Below are 19,946 nucleotides of genomic sequence, written 5' to 3'. Positions count from 1 at the left end.
TCATCTTTAATCCCTTGCAAGCACCTGGCTCACATCTCAGTCAACGTCTGTGGAACTGAATCTGGTGGAGTTTATATCACAAGTCACAGGGAATAAGACTGGAGGTGAAGGCAAGTGAGGAATCATTCATTTCCTCCTGCTGAGCTGAGTGTTTCTGGCTTCTGAGAAATTCAAGTCATCTTATCACCCTGAAGGCTGTCACCTCCAGCCCTAGGGAGGGCCTAATGTTGATTCTATTGGTACCTTTGATCAAAGTTCTTTTTTTCTAGTTCTTAGAGGTAAGTGCTGCATCTTGCTGGTTTACAATCCAGGGCTAGGAGAAAGTAAACTGAAAATGAGAACTCTTTTCTTCCCCTTCTTGGTTGATGAGGGGTGGGGGACAGGCCCCAAGAAGGCTCCTTTTATTCAGCTTTGTTTAGGATTTGGCAGAGGGCTGGGCACATTCTTGGTCCTAATCAAGTACAAGGGCATCATTTGTTATTTTGCTGCCTTTCAAAAGGTTTAAGTCTTTGACTTTTTAGTTTATTAACAAAGGCAGAGAATAGTCTTTGGAAAAAACTGTCCATGTGTGTAAGCTAGACATATATTTATTTGCTCTCTCTGTATTTGCTCTAATTCTGCCCATAACCAGATAAAACAGGAATAAACGTCTCCATTGCCAGTTGAGGAAACTGAGGCCCATGAGCTTACATGGAGAATACAGGACTGGAGATCAGCTCCGTTTGGATCCACCAGGAAGTTCCCCCTGTAAGAATATAGTAATTTATCCTCCATTTGCCCCATGGTCCCAAGCACATAAGCCTGTGAGAATTATGCCTGGGCTTGCCTGGGGTTTGACTGGGCTTACCCCACCTTACCTCTAAACATCCCGACCCTCCCCCAAAGCAGCAGGCCAAGCGGTTCCACAATAAAAGGCACCATGCTGCTGCCCTCTCTCTCTGTCTGTCTCACTGCTCTCTCTCTCTGTCTCTCTGCCTCTCTCTGTCTCTCTCACTCACTGCTCTCTCTCTCTGTCTCTCTCACTCGCTGCTCTCTCTCTCTCTGTGTCTCTGTCTCTCTCTTGCTGCCCTCTCTTTGTCTCTGTCTCTCTGTCCCACTGTTCTCTCTGCTGCTCCCTCTCTCTCTCTCTCTCTCCCCACGCCCCTTCTGGGGCAGCCACTCTCTCCTTCAGATAATAAAATCTCTTGCATGGGCCCATGTCTCCTGAGTCATTCTGGGTAAGGAGGGTCATGGGAGATACCCTTTCATTGGTGCCATGACTTCGGATGAGGCTCTCCCATTGACTTTGCTTTTCCTCCGGGAACCTGAGCTGCTCTGGGAACCCTCACTGCCTGATCCTCCTCCATGGGCTCACCATCCATTTCCCTGGTTGCTTATCTTCTCGCCCAACACTGGCCTTCGATTTGGTGAGTCTCCCCTTCATGGTGAACTTAAATGTCCCTTTGGAACCTGGAAAGTGACTGTTGAGTGTCCGGCACCCCCAAGGTCTCCTCTGGGACAGGGGCACCCCCAACCACCACTTTCAGAATCACGGTTGATCCCCGTAGTCGACCCTTCTCTGCCTCTACATGGTGAGAATCCTCATCCACTGAGGCCCCATCTCCCTTTACATATCTACTCGACTCAAAAACTCCTGGTACCAGGTACTGAGCCTCCCCGGCGTTTTTGCCTCGATCCACAGTTAGAGGTGGTGATGACCCCCTAACTGTGCCTGGTCTTCTCCGCGACCTTCTCAATCGCTCAGGGACGCCTCAGCGACTTCTGAAACGGTCTCGTTCTCACCATGGGATCTGGCCCCTCCGTTCCCACAGATTCACCGCTAGGGTGCTTACTCAATAATCTAAAGCCCCTCCACCTCACTCCAGACCTCAAACCTTTTCTGCTTGTTCGCTACTGTAATGAGATCTGGCCACAATATCCCTTGGACAATCAGTCTAAATGGCCCCCAAATGGCTCTTTAGATCCTAAAATTCTCTGCGACTTATACAACTTTTGTGAGCATACGGGCAAATGGAAAGAGATCCCATATATCCAGGCTTTCTCCTACCTCTGAACCAAGCTCTCTGTCTCCCCTGCAATCCTAAACACCTACTACTTGCCTTAAAGTCTACACCCCTAAGCTTTTTTCACGTTCCCAAATATCCTCAACTGCCTATAAAACTCCTAGACAATGCACCACCATGGGCTCTCTTGTCCCCTCCTGGCTCATGCCAGGAGCTCTGTCTGTCCTCTCACTGTATCATTAAGTGTCAATCTGTATGTTTTTGTCTAAGTGTGTAATGAAAAATATTTTTCTACCTCCGGATGGTATTAATAAAAATTGATTTAAAAACAAGCGCTTGTAAAAATTGGGCATTCTAAAACTTCCAAAAATTTTAATAGAAGATATTAAGCATTAATGCTAATTTAAGTTGAACTGAATAGACATGGCCTTATGGTTATCAGCTACCTAAGTTTACCTAAAGTCATTTAAGTTGATGCTATCTGTTAAATCTTTCAAAGAAAAATGCTTAAAGTGAAGTGTAGCTTTGTCTAATGTGAGTAACTATTTAAGCAAGTGCCTTAAAACTTTTAACAGCTTCCCAAAATCAAATGCAAAAAGGTGCTTTTACCTCTAGTTAACTCTAATATTTTCCAGAGGGCCCCTGGAGCATGTCAGAGGAATTTTTTCTCATTGGAGAAAATATTTGGCTAATTTGGCTTATTATCTGCTTAATTACCTAGAAGGCACTATCACAGAGAATGATGCTAAACTTTGTTACTGAATGTTTTGTGTTACAGAAATATCCAAATTTCCCTATGACAACTGTCTTACAGTAAGCTCTCATCAGATCTTTAACCATTGTCATTTGTAAGTCTTTTGTCATTTATAGTCACTGTTTTATTACTCCTAAACTAGATTTCAGCAGAACAGGTATGTTACAAAGGATTAAGTAAACTAAGGAAGATAATTTTGTGGCTTTTTGTTTCAAATGTTGTTGATAAAGTGTTTCAAGCTTTTTCTCTTAAGTTGACAACAGTTTAGTAAATGACTGCCTATATAAGCAGAATTGAAACTATATTTCTCTCTACCTGATCCCTCCAGAATTTAAAAACTCTCAGTGACTATTTTTATATTTCATGGCAATATGTTTATTTGCATAAATTCAATAAGAATCTGCTTTCCTTCTAAGAGGACCAATTAAAAACACTGGTTATATTACCAAGGCTTTGACTGGAACGTCATACCTGAGAGACACGTGTGTAAACTCAGATATGAACCGATAGCTTTAAGGAACTAAGATTGACTTTATAAAGCCAACAAAGCCCCTTAAAAGAACTGGCCTAGTACCTAGCTTACAGTTCCCAGCAGCCTTACCAGGTGAGTAAGGAAGGTCACTTCCTGGCAGGTGTAGGAACTTCAGAATATCTTGGGAACCTGAAGAAGAGAGGAATTCACCTAAATGTACAGGTACTGCAGGCACAACCTGATGGCAAGTCTGGCTTAGCTGTCTGGCCTCAAGAATCCCTTAAAAGTTCAATCTGAAATTCCTTACAAAAAGTTCCCGCAAAGCACATTTAAAAGATCCCATGTAATCAATTACTCTTCTTGCTGCACTTATGCAGATAATCAAGCCAACTGTTAATTTAATAAAAATGAGGGTGATTTTAGAGAAAAGTATTGCTTCAATAATGCAGTCTTATCTCTACTAAATCCTAATTGAGATGTAAACTCGATCCAGAATTCTAGTTTCCCCATGATACCTTGCTATGATTCTCAATTAGACTCTTCATATTTCTAGTTCTCATATTCAGCCATGCATTCTTAATCTCATCAAGTTTGTCCTTCCAGAATGGAAAATCCAACTCCAGATGTTGCTACTTAACCTAATAACAATTTGTTCTATTTTGCCTAAAAGCCACAAAACTGCAAATAGTAATAGAAATGAAACCCGGAATAGACGTGCCAACCTTCCGAGGCCCTCTCAACTGACCAGTGATGGAGACCTAGCTGCACCCTTTACTGTGCCCCCTCTCAGCATGAAGCAGCCAGAGCGGTCATCACCCCCTTTCCCTAGCAGCAGCTAGGGGTCTCCATCTGTAGAGGGGGGAATGAGACAGGGACCATAGGCTTTAGAATAAGGTGAGAGCCTCTGAAGAAAGCAAGGAAGGATATTTGAAGTCAGAGCAATGTAAAACTACATGCTAGGAAACTCCCCCTACTAAAACTATGTTGAACGTTAAGCTCTAGAATCATTCTTCAGTGAGATCAGTTAATGTTCCCCAGATAAAGAAGAGTAGCACATGTTTTATTATGCTAATCATTTGTAATCGTGTATAAGATTCACTTTAGTATACTAAAAGGCCCAGGCCTATGTACTGTCTTTCCTCCTTCAGATCTGAGGAGGTAATTTTGCAAACTGAGCAACTAACTTAGCATGCAGACCCAGCTGTAGATGGCATGGTAAAAGGCAGGAAGAATTCCATCTTACAGGTAAGATTGCATTTTAACACCCAGGAGGTTCAAGAGGCAAGATTCTTTAACAGGTAGACAATACCTCAGAGCCCACCTTGGGCTCCCAGACCAAGGTGCCGGTGTCCCAGAGAGAAATCAAGACAGGAAATTCCTTACAGTTAAGTTAATTTTTAATATTCAGGGACCACTTAACAAGTCCCCACCCCTAAGTTTTTTCATATTCTTTAAAAAATCCTCAACTGCCTATAAAACACCCTAGACAACACACCAACGATGGACTCTCTTGTCCCCTCCTGGCATGAGCTGGGAGTTCTGTCCTTTCACTTTATCTCTAAATAAAAGCCTGTACCTTGCTCTCCTACCTTGACTGTTTGTGAAGCTCATTCTTCGGCTCCGCAAACAAGAACCCCGGCATCACTAAGACCTCCCTTACAACCGCCATGCATCATGCTTCAAGATTAACCCTGGTCTCAACACTTACTATCTCACCAGACCTATCTTCCCAATGCCAGCCCTTTCTTCTCTTTCAGACTGTCCAAAAGATTGCACCATCAAGGATTCCCTTTGCCCTACAGGTTGCTTTTCTGCCTACACATATGTCCCCAAAGAATGCTATTAATTCAGCCACCCTATGTAAACATAGCAATCAGCCCAAATGCAAAAAATTTCTAACCAAACCTTTAATCAGCTTATATTACAGGATTACCAACCCCTCTCCAAAGACGATCCTTACTGAACCTGGAAAATGCCATCACCACTGCAGACCAAGGGCTCATCTGAGGACCGCCCCCCATCAATACAAAAATGAACTTAATCGCCCCTAATCAGCAGGAAGCAGTTACTGAAGACTAACCTTCACCCCTTCCCAAATCCTCTACCACTTATAAAACAGAAAAGGGAGGAATGTAAGAATATAGTAATTTATCCTCCATTTGCCCCATGGTCCCAAGCACATAAGCCTGTGAGAATTATGCCTGGGCTTGCCTGGGCTTACCCCACCTTATCTCTAAACATCCCGACCCTCCCCAAAAGCAGCAGGCCAAGCGGATCCACAATAAAAGGCACCACGCTGCTGCCCTCTCTCTCTCTCTCCGTTTGTCTCGCTGCTCTGTCTGTCTCTCTGCCTCTCTCTGTGTCTCTCACTCACTGCTCTCTGTGTCTCTCACTCGCTGCTTTCTCTCTGTCTCTCTCTCTCGCTGCCCTCTCTCTTTGTCTCTGTCTCTCTGTCCCCCTGCTCTCTCTCCCTTTCTCTCTCTCTCTCTGCTCTCTCTGTCCCACTGCTCTCTCTGCTGCTCTCTCTCTCTCTCTCTCCCCCCACCCCCCTCTGGGGCAGCCACCCTCTCCTTCAGATAATAAAGTCTCTTGCCTGGGCCTGTGTCTCCTGAGTCATTCTGGGTAAGGAGGGTCGGGGCGAGATACCCTTTCACTCCCCTTTCTCCTCTATCACGGGGTGGTGGGGTGGTGGTGGTGGTGGTGGTGGTGGTGTGTGTGTGTGTGTGTGTGTGTGTGTGTGATACCCTTTCACCCCCCTTTCTCCTCTATCACGGTGTGTGTGTGTGTGTGTGTGTGATACCCTTTCACCCCCCTTTCTCCTCTATCACGGTGTGTGTGAGTGATATCCTTTCACCCCCCTTTCTCCTCTATCACGGTGTGTGTGTGTGTGTGTGTGTGTGTGTTCGTGTTCTCTCTCATACTCTGTGTTCTCTCTCATACTCAAAGCCCTGCTACCGCTCCTCTATTCCACTTCTTCCAAACAAACTCGGGCTCTTCTCCAAGGTCTCATCGCCCCCCCAGCCATCTCCCGGCGGTGTACCAAGCACGGCCAGCTACTCCTCCGCTGAGTCCGGAGTCCCGGCCTTCGGCTGCGATTTCGGGTCCGCTCCCACCCTCCAGGGCACCTGCTGCTTGTTCTTCCCCGGGGTCCCACGGCTTCGGGGACCCCAGAGGCGGGTCTCGGCCCCGCCTCTCCTACCTGACGCCGGTGCGGCCGGGGCGCCGCAGCCTCCGCCCACCGGCGCGCCTGCGCGGCCATTGGCTCCCCAGGCCGCCCGTCTCCTCCGCCAGCCCCGCTCAGTCCCCAAGGCAGGTTCTGCCCGAGAAGCCGCAGTCCCGGCGGCTCGGGCGCAGCGCGCGGCTGTGGGGCCCAGAGCGCGGACCCTAGCCGGCATGCTCTCGCGCGCGCGAGTCCGCGGCAGCCGCCGCGTCCGGGAGGCTGCTCACTTGGCGGCGGGCCCCGGGGGCCGTGCCGCGGACATGTAGTCGCCGGCGGGGCTCCGCGCAGCCCCGGAGCGGCAGCGAGAGCGAGAGCGAGCCGGAGCCGAGGAGTCCGCCGTTTGTCCCGGAGGCGCTGAGCGCGCGCCGCGCTCCGCCGCCCCTCGGCGGCACTTTGGGCCCGTGAGGGAAATGGGGGAGAAAGTTTCGGAAGCGCCGGACCCGGTGCCCCGCAGCTGCAGCGGCCGCGGCGCCTGGATTCCCGCCCCTGCCCTGGCCGCCGCGCCCTCGCCGGGTGCTTCTTCGGCCGAGTCCTCCTCGGGCTCAGGAACTCTGTCGGAGGAAGGCGAGCCCGGCGGCTTCACCCGGGCGCAGCCGCCGCCGCCGCCAGCCGCGTGGGCTCCCGCGCGTGCGGCGCTCGAGCTTGGAGTCCCCGCGCCGCCGCCGCCGCCCCCGGGAGGAGCCGCGCCGCCCGCGCCCGGGGGCAGCAGCGCGTCCCAGGAGGAGCAGGACGAGGAGGTGGGCCCACCTTCCCCCGCCTCGCCGCCTCTGGGTCCCGGGGCCGGGAGACCCCAGCCCTCCACCCCGCGCGGTCGGTGGGCAGGGCGCACCGGAGCTCTGCCAGTTGGGAGCCTTCCTGTGGGGCATCGACTTCCCAGTGGCTGTTAACCTCCGTGTGTGTGTGTTTCCATGTGCTGCCTTATAGCGTGCTTTTAAAATGTCAAAGCAGCGAACTCCTTAATATCTGTAGCTGCTACGGTGGGTCTGTGCATGGGTGTGATCTGGACTCCCGGCTTGTCCCCACAACTAAGGTCTCATTCTCCGGAGTGGGCGTTGCTTCCCATCGGAGCCCTTAGGCCGAGGGGGAGTGTGGTGAGCACGGAGGGATAATGTGTTGGGGGTGGTGGACGAGTGAGAGCGGTACCCGCGGAGTTCCATGGCGAGGTTTCAGCGTCACAGGCTCCCAAGAGCCCCCGCGGGCAGTTTTGGCTGGTCCCGGGCGCGTCGGTCCTCGGAGAGAGGAGCATTTCCAGCTCTCGGTCGGCGGTGCGGATGTGCGTGCTTACAGCGCCCCTTCGGACCCGTTCCAGGGTGTATAGGTGCGCGCTGGCAGCCAAACTGAATTGGTAACGCCCCACCTTCTTCGGGGGACTGTACCGATCCTGGTTTCCTGGAAGGATGTTCATGCAAAACCTGTGGGTTGCATCCTGACACATTGAGCACATGACTTAGGTGCCCTCCCGCCTGCTTTCCCTGGCTTGTTCTCTGCCCTTGGGGTAGTTTAGAAAGCACAAGGTTCCTCATGTCATTTAGGTTGTTTGCTTTGGACTTTTCTTGTGAGGAAGTCATTTTGATCAGGCAGGGCTATAAATAAAACATCACCCCACACTAACTCCTTGTGAAGTGAATTCCTCAGTGCCAGGGTGATTTTCCTCATCGCTGATGAGTTTAGCTTTAGTAAATTATTGTCTTTGTGTCGCAAGATGCAGAGGCCAGTTCTACAGCAGTATTCCTCTGGGATCCTAGCCTGGAGGCAAAGACTGGATCTGATACAGATGAGAGCAGTCAGGTCCTAGTGTGGTGGATATGGAGCAAACCCTAGCTGATGGTTGGCCAAGCTTCCGGCAGTAACCATGACCCACTTCCCATGTCCAGGGAGGAGTGCAAGGATCCTGGACAGGGGGTCTCGAGATCTGCTTTCTAGAACTGTTTCTTTTCCTGAGTTCTGAGGCTTTGGGATGAGTTGTTTTATTCCAGTTCCATGATCTGTAAAATGAAAGGTATGAACCAATAAACTTAAAGTTCATTTCTGCATGAATACTCCCTTTCTCTGATCAGGAATTTAGGATGGGTCCAAATTTCAGATTGATCCTAGGGACAGGATGCCAAGAGTTAAGCTTAGTGCCACACCACCACAGAGCTACCTGACCAAACCCTAGACTGAACCAGGGTTCCTCAGGGTTACATCTCCTTTAGAAGATGTCAGGTATGCCCCCGATATTCACCCTGCAACATCTGCCTCAACTTTTAAAGATAAACACACTTGTCACTGGGCAGCTGAGGGTATGCCCTTAACTTTTTGATTTACCACTAGAGTCAAATTTAGTGATGCCATTGTTAGGGAAAGATGGTAGATTTAGTTGCCCTGTGTTTTCTGTAGTTAGGATAGTGCTCCCAGGGAAATTATATGGGCCAGATGGGGGAGTGAGGAACTTCTCACTTTTGATCTCGATTCTGTAGCTGATTTATTGTCTGGCCTCAGGGTGATAGTGTTTTACTTTCTCAGAAGTGAATATAATGATAGCTTATTTCACAGGCGGTGTGGAGAGGAGTGGTTGATTGAAACCCATTTTGGAAAGTGGAATGACTAAGTAACATTGGTCAGACTTTGTAAAATCTCAAAATTGGATGTAAACTGATACAGTATTGCAATTTATTGTGTAACTTAACCTGCGGCAGGGGATGCTGGGAATAGCCCAGGAGTGGAAATCTTGACTGGCTCTAAGAATTTAAAGCAAAACTAAAGTGGTAGAGTTTTTTTTCCCCCTCAGGCATACAGAAGCGATAGTCTTGGTGAAATGGTTGAAGTCCAGTACATGTTCTGATTCCTACACCGGTGATGTTGTGGTTCTTAACTTTTGGGTGGGGTGGGGTGGTGGTGGGGAATGTGGGCCTTTTTGAGAATCTAATGAAAGCTCTCCACCCTCTTCTGGGAAAATACACACTGCTATAAATACTATACCACAGGGTTCAGTCAGGAATGCTGGTTACAAACGCTGAGTTTAGTGGAAGACATAGGTTTGACTCCAGCTCTGCTAGATACAGGATTGTGGGCCACCCAACAAATGGAAGCCCCAGTTTTTCATCTCTTAAATCGGAATGATAGCAAAAGTATTCCCAGCAGTATTATGTCTAACAGTAATTCTATTAGACATATTTATACACCACCTAACTTAACCTTAGTGCAGTATCTAACATATAACATCGAGTGCTAAGTAAATCAATATTTCAAGTTCATTTGTCATAAAAAAAATTTGTGATGTGGAAGTACGAGTTTGGGCTGGCTTGTTATTTTATTTATGCATAATTAATCTACTACTTTCAGAGAACCTGAGGCTGTGTCTATTCAGTTTATTCCCAGTTTTTCATATAAGCTGGGAAGGAGTTTTTATTTTTATCAGGTTGTTTTATGTCAAGGCACTGTTAGTGTAGTGTTGGGTATGCTGTAGCAAGACTCTGAGTATAAAGCGTTAAAAGGCTTAAGTGCAACCCATAGAGTAAAAAGAGGTTCATAAGGTTTTAAAATTGTTATGTTTAGCTTGGAGAGTAGTTGTTTTCCAAAGTCTTTTTATATAGTAACTTATTGCATCGGTTTCAAAAGGCAGCAAAATTCAAGTTTCTAGTGTCTTATTGCAGTGCTAATTTTTCTGGTGACCTTGTTAAAGCTGTTTTGAATATATCTAGTAGTGTCAGTAGCGTCTGACCTATTTCATGTTTTATCTTACTGTCAATATTTGTGTAGACTTACAGAATCTCATAGACTTAAATCAGCCCTTTCAGCGTTTGGTGCTTAAAATAGTTTATCATGGAGGTGATTGTAGTTTTTATATGTTTAATGTCAAACACATGAGAGTTAGCTATGGTGCATGACTTTTTGTTTAAATAAACTGTGTCTGACTTCTACCATTGCTTCCCCAAGCCTGTGGATAGGGGGTCAGTGGGTGCTGAGGGGCAGCAGGCTGCATTTCTGATAATTCAGTCGATCTAGATTGGAGGACTGTTCCTCTGGCAACATTTCTGAGATTTGCGTTTTGGGAGTGTGCCCTGTCTCTTGTGACAACTCTAATAAAATACTCGGGTGTTGTTTGCTGTGTGTTAGTGAACTTGAGGGCAGGAATTGTGTCTTTGGTTAGCACAGTGCCTCTAATATTAGCAGGGGCTCAGTATATATATGTTGAACGAATGAGGAAAAAAATGACATCTTGAAAATAGTTGCACATTTGATTGAAGGTGATTGTGTGTACATTCGTTCAGTCTGTTGTGAAGTATGTTTAAACCTCAAAATCTCCTCAGAACAAGCCTCATGGATCACATGTTATGAATAGTTTTTTTCAGGTAACTTTTGAACAAAGTCGCATCATGGAGGATCCACTCAGAACAACCTTTGAAGGGAATTGTGTATTAACTCTGTTTTTCACTGTGTATATTAGAACTGAAACTTTCAAGGATTCTTAGAATGGCAGAAAAAAGACTTAGTGGTTAAAAGGATATTCCACGTAATATAAAGTGGCTGATTTATACTCTGTTACAATAAAGGGTTTGTTTTATTGGCAAAAGTTGGAAAACAGTTTCTCTCATTAACAATAGGAACATTTACAGGATGTCTTTTAACTGCTCTATTATGTGGCATTTAAGGTTCAGGACTGCTTTTAATATCACTTTAGGGGTGTGTTGTTGGGTCCCCCGCATGATAGTAATGTGGTAGATGAGTTTCTAGTGTTCATTGGTAAAGAGAATAAATAGCAAAAAGCAGCCATGAATTCAGTAAGCTTTTCATTGAATTTTTATTTTATTAATCACAGCAGCTAAGTTATTTGAAAAAATATTTCATAAATCTTGACGTATTTATTAGTCTACTTTTTGATTTCAGAAAAATCAGTCAGTCTACCATTATCTAAGTCGGATGCTTGTGAAGCAGCTGCCCAGGCACTGAGGACATTAAAGTGGGCAAGAGAGAGAGAGTTCTGGCATCCCAAAGCTTCTAGTGTGGTTGGGGAGAATGTCACTGAACACATGGCTATTTGTTAATAGGGTTCAAAGGTGGGAAGTGAGGTCTCTGAACCGTGTAATTCATTCAGTCTGGGAAGTAAGAGCTGCCGCACTGAGGAAGTAGCATTGGGGCTGAGGTCTAACGGATGAGCAGGGGTTACTTGGGAGAAGGGCAGGAATGAGAGAGATGAAGGTAATGGGAGGCCCCGAAGCAGGAGAGAGTATGGTGGGTCTGTGGGTCTGGCCCTCAGGGGACCCTGGGTTGTGTGACGGGGAGGAGAGGAGAGAGAGCATGGCCTCAGATGACACTTGCCAGAGAAGCAGCAGCTGGGTCATACAGAGCCTTTGGACTCTCATCTAAGGCACTGGAAGTCATTGCAGGATTCGAATCAAGGAAGTGACATCATCAGATTTGTATTTGGGGAAGGGCCAGGCAGTGTGAAGCCCACCTGCTGGGAACTGCTGGTGTAGCCTGTTTAAATGTTCCCCAAGGAGGTGGCATCTTACTAAATGGTGTGTGAATGGAACAAGGGGCTTATTCCTGGTGGTGCAGGTACACCAGGTAAACACATACGAAATATAATGTGAAGAGAATTTAGGTCTATACCTGAGAATATTTTTGTGTGAATATTAAGGCTGCTTTTCAGTGAGATAATGCTTTAATCCTAGCATTTTCTTGAAGGAAAAACTTTATTAACATTGATGGAGACTAAGAAAAGGGCCTTGCAAATTAATGCCTGTTACTGTAGTTAATGGCCAGGTGAATAGAAGGGAAATCACCCTGATACTGTGAGATTCCCTGTTGACAAGAAGTGTGGTGTGGTGAGCTGACACATGATGAAAATCTGGCTTGTTGGCCTGAATTTTCCTAGAGAAGGAAGAATCAGCATCAGAAAACTAAGACTTTTACCCTTTCCACCTCTGGTCTGAAGTATTCTAGAAGATGACAAATATTTATATTTCATCAGTGTTTTATAGCCAGTGACAAAGGCCATCTATCCCCTCAGACTTTAGCAGATACAGCCTGGGATTCCAGTTTGTCCCCATGAGGAATGGCATGGAAGCACTGCAGTGCGGGTGCAAATGTGATGACCTGTAGAAAGAATCCTGGTAGAAAATCTCTCAATGAGAAGGTCCATGACCAGGTGGCCTGGCATTAGAAAAAACTGAGTGGGTCATGTGTGTGTGTATGTATGTGTGCCCACAAGCACATGTGTCACTTAGAAGAGATGTTTGTACTCCTAGATGAAAGACAGCCCATGCCATTGATAGTCATGTCCCCACTTTCCACAGTGTTACCTGGAAAGGACTTGTGCCCCTTTCTTTCATCTGTCCAGGGTCAGCCGCCAGTTTTGGGCCAGGCTGCAGTGAAGGTATGGACTAATGACCCTGGTTCAGCCACTTCTGGGCCAAGTGGCTCTGGAAAGGTTAGTAATACTGAGACTGTTTTCTCATCTGCAAAATAGGCATGTCAATAGTTATTGCAGAGGATCATTATGAGAATAAATGAGATATTTATATAGAGTGCCCAGTATGATGCCTGGCACCTAGTATGCATTCCATACTGGTGTTTGCTATTCCTACTGAGTATGGAAAAGCTTGTTTATGCATAATGTCAGCGCCATAGCCAGGACTAATCAGGAGTCTATTGGTCCCCTTCCTGATGGATTATGCAACCAGCAAATTTTGCTGATAGTCTCGGCAGGCCCTTTCACTCGTGAGTAGTTGGCATGTGTAACATAGTTATCACTTGTAATTCCATGGACAGAACATATCTAACGGTATACTAACAGCAAAGCTTTATGGTATATGGTTCATTAACCCTTCTATTAAGACATTATCTCTCTTTTGTTCATGGACCCTGCTCTTAGTGATCATTTATTAAATAATATCCTAAAAGACTTTATGAACATGTAAATGACTAGCTGCACCCAGGGATGTAATTAGAAGGCAGTATGTCAGCCGTGTGATGAGGTGGGGGAGATGACCATGTACTTCACTTAAGCTTCCTAGGTAATGATTTGGGGGCTTAAAAGGGAGTAACAAGGAAATACAGTGATTTTTCTGGAGGCCCACTTTGGTTCATAAAAGCTTGGTGGGGATGGGGTGAGGCAGGCGGTTCAGTGGCCACCCCAACTTCATAGAGAGGAAATCTGTTAAAAATTCAATAGAACTTTTAAAAAGTGCAGGAACTCAGTGTGTACATTTCTCAGCAAATATTCTATTTTGTCCCTTTGGGATAGTGTAAACATTCAATTTTTAAGGCAAAAATGCAAATAACATAGGAGCACTTTTGATGCAATTTAAATGCTGGCGCAGTGACTGCCACTCACCATCCCCTGTCCCCTGAACCTTAGTACTCTGCTCTGTGTGTCTGCTCAGGTTGACATTTACACAACTTAGCATCATTTAGTTCAAAGATTCTTGTTTCTTTTATGTCTCCAATATTTTTTCTGGTTTCTTATCTGGTAATGTTATTTTGGGTGAAAGTATAACATAACATGATTAGGTAGAACTCTCCTCCTCTGTCAGCTTCTGTGCACTTGTTTCTTCGCCCTCTTTGCCTTTCTCTCTCGATGTTCTCACCTGGTTCAGAATTCTGGGGAAGAACTGGACAGCAGTCACCTGTGCTTCCAGGTTAGGTGAGAAAACCCTTCTGTAAAGGTGAAAGGTTGGTTCAGTACCGTGGTTAGCGGTGTACAGGCCTTACACTCCCATTTAAATGTATAGAACTTGGGTGAAATTTCTGGTGGCTCTTCCAACTTTTCTTCAGGAAAAGCACTCACTACTTAGTTAATGATTTGAATTCATAACTAGACATGTGTGTCTGTGAGACAGCTTATAAATTTGTACCCTAGGCCTGTACTCTTTTGCTAGCCCATCAATTCCTCTCTGAGACACAGTCTATATAATTTGATTATGGTACTTGCTTCCACTGAACCTTTCAGCCCAAATGCTTTATACTGATATTGGGGGCAGGGGAAGGTAGGGAGAAGAGAGGGAGGATGGAAATACTGACAGATTGACTCTCCTTTCTTAACTAATTTCATAGGCTATCTTGTGGAAAATGGAAATTTAATTTTAATCTTCTTGACTTTATAATGTATCAGTGTTTTCAGTGGTTGGCAAGCTCACAGGTACATCTGGTTTAGTTTGGGGAGTTGAGTGTACATGAACAGACTCACATCAGATGTGGGCCTTTTGGTCTCTGCCTTGGAACTTGGTCAGCTCCTTTTATATATGCTGTGAAGTTAGGTATGTAGTTCACTCCTGCCCAATGACTTTGTGCCTTTCTGTATTTGCTTTAAAAATAATACCATCTTATCTCTGGCTTCTGGTGTAAACATGCGTCTTCTCAGGCATTTCTCTTTGCAGACATGGATGCACCTTCTTCAGTGCTGGAAGGGCCCCAGTGCTTCATCAGTGCCAGGGAAATAAAGTAAAATTACATTAGAATTGGTGGTTAAAATCTTATGTTGCTATACACTGTCATTGAGATTTATATTCACAGAAATTACCAATTTAAAATTGCTTCTTAGGGCAATCACTGCTAGTTAGACTACATTAAGTTGTTGAAATGAAATGCAGTTGTGATGAAATCCATTTTGTATATCAAAGTTAAAGGGTTATTTTCACAAATAGGTGCTTTATGAATAAGTTGGTTCCTTAGGAATATGTCTATCTCCTCAAGATATAACACAACCCACAAAATTTGCGTTGTCACTCCCGTTAGTTTAAGCTGGAGTGCTTAATTGAAATCATCTGAGGCTTAACTGAAATCACCACCCCAGGCTTCTCCTTTTAAATGGGCAGCTCAGAGGATGCTCACTTAGGTGCAGCCACAAAGAGGAGGGGGAATTGCTCCAGAGGCGAGGGTAGTCCTGAATGCCAGTTTGGAGAGAAAGGACCATTGAAAAGTTTTACTTAAGGAGCAGAACTTCAGAATCATTTCAGATGAGTAAAGAACATATCAGGAAGACCCAAGACAATGCTGACCTTCCTGTTCTTGTGGCTCTTATCAGACTGGTAAGTAGAAGCCCTGGGTCGTCAGTGTGGCCTCAGTTTAAAGACTGAGAGAGTGTGTGATCATGAGAGCAAAGCAGAACCAGAAGCCAACTGCTGTCAAATAGGAAAAGCCTGCCTTCTCTTTGCTCTATGTTTTGGTACTTTATTTCTCTATTGTTTGAAATTTTACCTTTGTAACTTCATTTAATGTACCACTTTATATACTTGAAATTGTTATTTGGTCTATGGACATTGTTACCCTCATAAACTACCCCAATTCGGTGTTGGCTGGGAAGAGTAGTTCAGAAAATGCATCTAAGATCCTCAAAGTCCGTGGCGAGGAGTGGGTCCTTGGCACGGTGCACATACTCCATTAGGACAAGAGAGAGAATGGAAATTACAACTATGAACTCTCTTGATTTTCTTTATTAAAATGTCAGTATCACTTCTGTTTTTAAGAATTCTATTTTGAAATTAAAACATGTTTCCCTGGAGCAAGCTGAGGGCAGCTGTTAAAAATTACAGAATGAGACAGGTTGGGAAGAGTTACACCATTAGTGTAGCAGCATTACAATTTGTAGCCTGCTAAAATCATACTGTTTGAAATTCCTTTAAGATTATTTCTGAGTCATCACTTTCTGTGTATTAGGTTATCTGTCATTCCTTGTTCTAATTCATTCCTGTTTCTTTCCTCCCCTTCTATCTATAGCTTGGTCATCGGAATTTTAAAAAGAATACAACAAACCACGTTAGTTGGAAATTGTAGTAAAGTCTTTGGTTAGAATGTTTGGGGTCAAGGAGGCTTTTTTGGTTACTGAATTTTAAGATTCACCAAAATTAATTTGAAAGTTCCTGTTCTCGTTTTGTTGCTTACCTTCCCCACCTTCCCCCATATGATGGTGGTGTGGTTTTCCTGCCGTATTATTCTCTGCTCAACGAGCTGGATTTTTTTCTAAGTGATTGGACACCTCATATTGCTTTAGGGTCTTCACTTTGGGCATAAATCATTTTTGAAGACTACCAAAGATGTAGAAGTGTGTAAGAGGTTAGAAAGTGAGGATAAGATTGCATGTGCTATTAACGAAAGACAATCTTGATTTCATTAACTTTAAAGGTTGAAGATAGAAGGAGAGTTCTGTTTCCGAGGGTTGTGCTGCATTATATTTGTTCCTGGATTCTGCCAGATCTTGTATGTAGGTAATATTTGTACAGCACTTAACAGTTTGCACGTCCTTTTCTGATATTATTTCATCCATTTTCTCATTCCCATTGTGTACACATTTCTTTTCATAGTCTGGTTAATAATTAATATCTCTCTCCTCAAAGTGGGAACAATGTCATTTCCACTCAAATCCCTGCAACAGGGAGAGCGCCTGGTGTATAGTGAATAATAATAGATTGAATAAAATTGCATGGAGACAAATTGTTAAAAGACACCATTGAGTGTTTTACATGCATTTATTTGTTTAACTTGTACAGAAGTCTTTTTAAATTTAATTGATCATTCAGTTGGTCCACACCACCAACTATAGCTAAGTGACCCTCTCCTCATCATACAAATGAGAAGAATAGTGAGAAGTGACTGGGAAAGGAGCAGGCGTGAGACCATTGAGGAGCCTAGCACAGTGTGGCTGTCATGTGATGTCACATGGCAATCAATGATGGTTGAATGAATAATCGTTAAATGAATGAAAACACTGCTTAGTGGGTAGTGCCTATCCTTTGGCATTAAGAGCTTGGATTTAAATGTCTGTAAAACTTCAGATCTGGGCTAAGGTTTAAAGCCAGGTCATCAGTTAATGGGCTGAGTGGGTTTCTACAAATGAAGGGTTTCACTATAAACCAATTCTTCTTTCCTGCTGGCCTTGGGAAGTTGTATTTTGCTAGGGTAATTTCTAGTTCCTCATTACAGCCACATTTGTAGCAGTAAGTCATTTTTGGCCATGTATTTAAAGGAATTATTTGAATATCTGGTGAAATATTGACAACTAGCCTCAAAATACTAAGTGATACTGGGCTGTGCTCATTAGCGTCAGAAAACAGCTGCCGTCCCTGGAAAGGGTTGCAGGAATCCTGGCAGTTTCACCAGTAGCAGTGAGGGTTGGTGTGGGAGTTAGGAGGCCTGAACTTTGCCTTAAGATTCTTACTAGGCAAATTGTTAGCCTCCATGATATTCACATGTGAGAAATGAAAAAGTCCTTTTCAGCTCCAGCTTTGGTTTTAGGTTTCCCTCTTAATATAGAAACATTATTTAAAAAATTTAAAGGCATCATCAGTGGATAACAGAACTGTTCATTCATGTTTTCCTTTGAACAAACTTTATAGTCAATTGTGGTGTTTTTTGATTAGTGAAAAGGCACAGACTTTTGGAAAGATTTCTTACAAGGGCAGTTACTCATAGATTCTTCTTCCTTTCAGATTAGGATTTGAACATAGAAAATGTTACATGTTCCACTCTGATTCATTTAAAAAATTTATTTGGTATGTTGCTGTCAGTCATTAGAATAAATTAAGGAAACTGTCTTTTACCTCCCCATCCTTGCAAAGAAGTTTAACTCTGGGTAATAAAGTCGGTTTTATATTTCTTTTAATGCTATGGCATACTGTTACATGCACCAGAAATTATTGTTCTATGTGAAAATATGAGGGATGGTTTTTTTTGTGCTAGCTCCTGGAAACTTGGACTGCAGAAGACTCAGGTTTGCAATTTGCTTGCTGCCTGGAATTATTTTCTTTGGGCCATATGTCATATGAGAAGTCTGTCATTCCCATACCCTAGACCAGCAACTTGTGATTTTTAAAAATAAATTTTCATTTAAAAGATCTGAATGGTCTCTGCTTCCCGCAGGCAGGGAGGGCCCTCTTGTACTTTTCTAGATCCTAGTTGCCCAGCCCTTGAAGTAGGTAAGGTTGTTTGCAAAGTAAAACCAGAAGCTATCAGGGTTACTTTGTAAGTTTGAAAGTCAGCTCTTTGGAACTCAGAGTTGTGAAGTCCCATAGAGACGTAGTTTTAAATTGTGATTTGGTGTCCATCTCAGCCTACAGAAGCCTAATTGTCTTGCCAATGGGTTTCAGCTCTGGGCAAGTTTGCTATGGATTCAATGTGACCAAAGGAAATGACAGCAAAACGTTCTTGTGGGTGAAAGAGTTATACCCAGCTTTATTTCCAGGTGGCAGGTCAGTCATTAGAATCCCATTCACTCAGAGCGAGTCTGTATGCAGCAAGCCAGTCTCTGCCTCTGGGCCCCTCTGTCTGCACAGCCATCCCTCACAGCTATCCTCCAGGCCTCTCTGCACAGTCATCCTGCACAGCCGTCCTCTGGGCCTCTGTTCTCGGCGCTGCCACCACTCCAGCCTTTGCTCTGCTCTCCTGCAGCCTTGCAGCCCTGCCACCGTGTTGCGCCCAGAGTGCTGGGTGGAGCTATTTTTATAGAGTCAACAGCCATGTATTGCCCACAGGTGTGCAGTGAGCTAGTCAACCACAGCCAGGTGAGAATCCTGGCTACAGGAACTCTCATTTTATCCACACTAATTAACCCCCAGAATGGGATGATAAAGTCCTAGAGATGCAATAATCATGCTAGAAATGGCCAAGGAAGTGGAATCTTGGATCTGAAAGGTCAGAGGCTGCTTTGCACTCTGTTTTCTGCAGAGATGTAGAGCATACCTTGGCCAGGGTCACCAGAGCCTGGGCCTCTGACTGTCAGCAGTCCTGCCATCCTCTTGTCTTGTCTCTAACTCAAGGTTCCTTTGAGGTCCTGGGGGGCAAGCTTGTCTTCCCTGTAGTGTTGGTGGCAATATAGCAGCTTCTGGAGGTGGATGACGGGTGCAAGTAATCACTGGTTGTTAATTGTCAACACGTGCCCACGTGAATGAGCAGGGCCCTTTCCTCCTGGGTGTTGTTAGGGCCCAGGAGGGTCAGGGTAGAGGCAGCTTGCACACTCGTCCTCCACCCTAGCCACCAGGAGGCTCTGGGGATCCTCTAGGAGATGTGGCAGTGACTTTTCTTTGTCCTGAGGACAGCCTCATGGGTGTCCAAGAGTCCTTCACATACGGGAGCAAATCATTTTAACCCAGAGCACAATGTCTCCTGAGGCTTTTCAGTTCCATTCTAACCAGGGAGGGCTATGAAGGCTCTGAATTTAAGGCAGACGGTGTTTACCTCAGAAAACCCATCAAGATGCCTTGTAAAAATAAACCGAGTGTTATGAATAGAAATAATTAAAATTAGGGGCCATTTGTCCAAAACCTTAATTTCTTTGCGCAATAAAATTTCTTTGTAGCACAAATGATGTTCAAGTTTGCATGGTCTGTCTCTTCCTCACCAGCAGGCATTCAATTCTACCATGCTTTTTCTTTTAGTTTAACTCGGTTAATAGGATTTAGAGTCGCTTTAAGTGAGGTTTAAATAATTGCCATGTGTCCTTGTCCTATTGGGGAACTTACAGGAAAATGTGTGTTTTTAGGGGTCTCTATCTTTTCTGAACCTTAAATCCACAGAATT

General features: G+C 44.7%; 1 protein-coding gene and 1 long non-coding RNA gene across 11 annotated transcripts in view; one reads left to right on the top strand and one right to left on the bottom strand.

The window, feature by feature from the left end:
• Positions 1-706: 706 nt before the first annotated feature.
• LOC140849146 (uncharacterized) lies at positions 707-6,419 on the bottom strand. Its single transcript, XR_012130775.1, has 3 exons — positions 6,270-6,419; positions 3,359-3,418; positions 707-745 (listed from the first exon to the last, which is right to left on the bottom strand). It is a non-coding gene; the product is annotated as an uncharacterized lncRNA (long non-coding RNA).
• A 160-nt stretch (positions 6,420-6,579) lies between these two features.
• MAST4 (microtubule associated serine/threonine kinase family member 4) overlaps positions 6,580-19,946 on the top strand; it is a 525,532-nt gene continuing 512,165 nt past the window's right edge. For 6 of the 10 annotated variants that reach the window (XM_037026097.2, XM_073235563.1, XM_037026096.2 and 3 more), the window contains exon 1: positions 6,581-7,186. In XM_037026097.2, the coding sequence (XP_036881992.2) occupies positions 6,860-7,186 (327 nt within the window). In that variant the 5' untranslated portion in view covers positions 6,581-6,859. Of the gene's footprint in view, positions 7,187-19,946 lie in introns of all 10 variants that reach the window. The other 4 variants (XM_073235555.1, XM_073235554.1, XM_073235567.1 and 1 more) reach the window with 3 other exon arrangements.

The sequence above is a fragment of the Manis javanica genome, chromosome 1 (genome assembly GCF_040802235.1).
Source record: "Manis javanica isolate MJ-LG chromosome 1, MJ_LKY, whole genome shotgun sequence".
NCBI classification, from domain to species: domain Eukaryota; kingdom Metazoa; phylum Chordata; class Mammalia; order Pholidota; family Manidae; genus Manis; species Manis javanica.
This window is presented reverse-complemented; position numbering and strand designations above follow the sequence as displayed.